The sequence below is a fragment of the Antrostomus carolinensis genome, unplaced genomic scaffold, assembly GCF_000700745.2.
Source record: "Antrostomus carolinensis isolate BGI_N321 unplaced genomic scaffold, ASM70074v2 scaffold42215, whole genome shotgun sequence".
Taxonomy (NCBI): Eukaryota; Metazoa; Chordata; class Aves; order Caprimulgiformes; family Caprimulgidae; genus Antrostomus; species Antrostomus carolinensis.
Window position 1 is genome coordinate 1,079 of NW_010317824.1, and position 330 is coordinate 1,408.

At 63.9% G+C, this 330-nt stretch overlaps 1 protein-coding gene across 1 annotated transcript in view; it reads right to left on the bottom strand.

Annotated features, from left to right (window-relative positions):
• LOC104525534 (transmembrane serine protease 13) overlaps positions 1 to 330 on the bottom strand; it is a gene marked incomplete at both ends in the record, with an annotated part of 3,146 nt that overhangs the window by 686 nt on the left and 2,130 nt on the right. Inside the window, 1 exon segment of the mRNA XM_029085134.1 lies at positions 1 to 48. Within this exon segment, the coding sequence (XP_028940967.1) occupies positions 1 to 48 (48 nt within the window).

Sequence of the window (330 nt, forward strand, 5' to 3'; positions counted from 1 at the left end):
TCTGGAATCGCTGGCCGTACATGGGGAGGCAGGCTGGGCGAACCTGAGCTGGAGAGACACACGATGAAAACCAGGCGAGGAGAGAGGGATGAGTCACCCAGGAGCAAAATATCTACCGCAGTCACCAGCCCCGCGGCTGGGGAGGAGTGTGGTGTGCAGGAAACACTCCGTCTGCACCCACCCAGGCAGGGTCTGTGCCAGACCCCTGCCACGCTGCCCATGAGGGCATGGCGAGCAGCACGGTGCCAGCTGTACAGCTGAGCCCATGGCTGTGGGCGTGCTGGACCAGTTCCCGACCACAGGACAGGCAGGGGAAAGACGAGGGGCCAC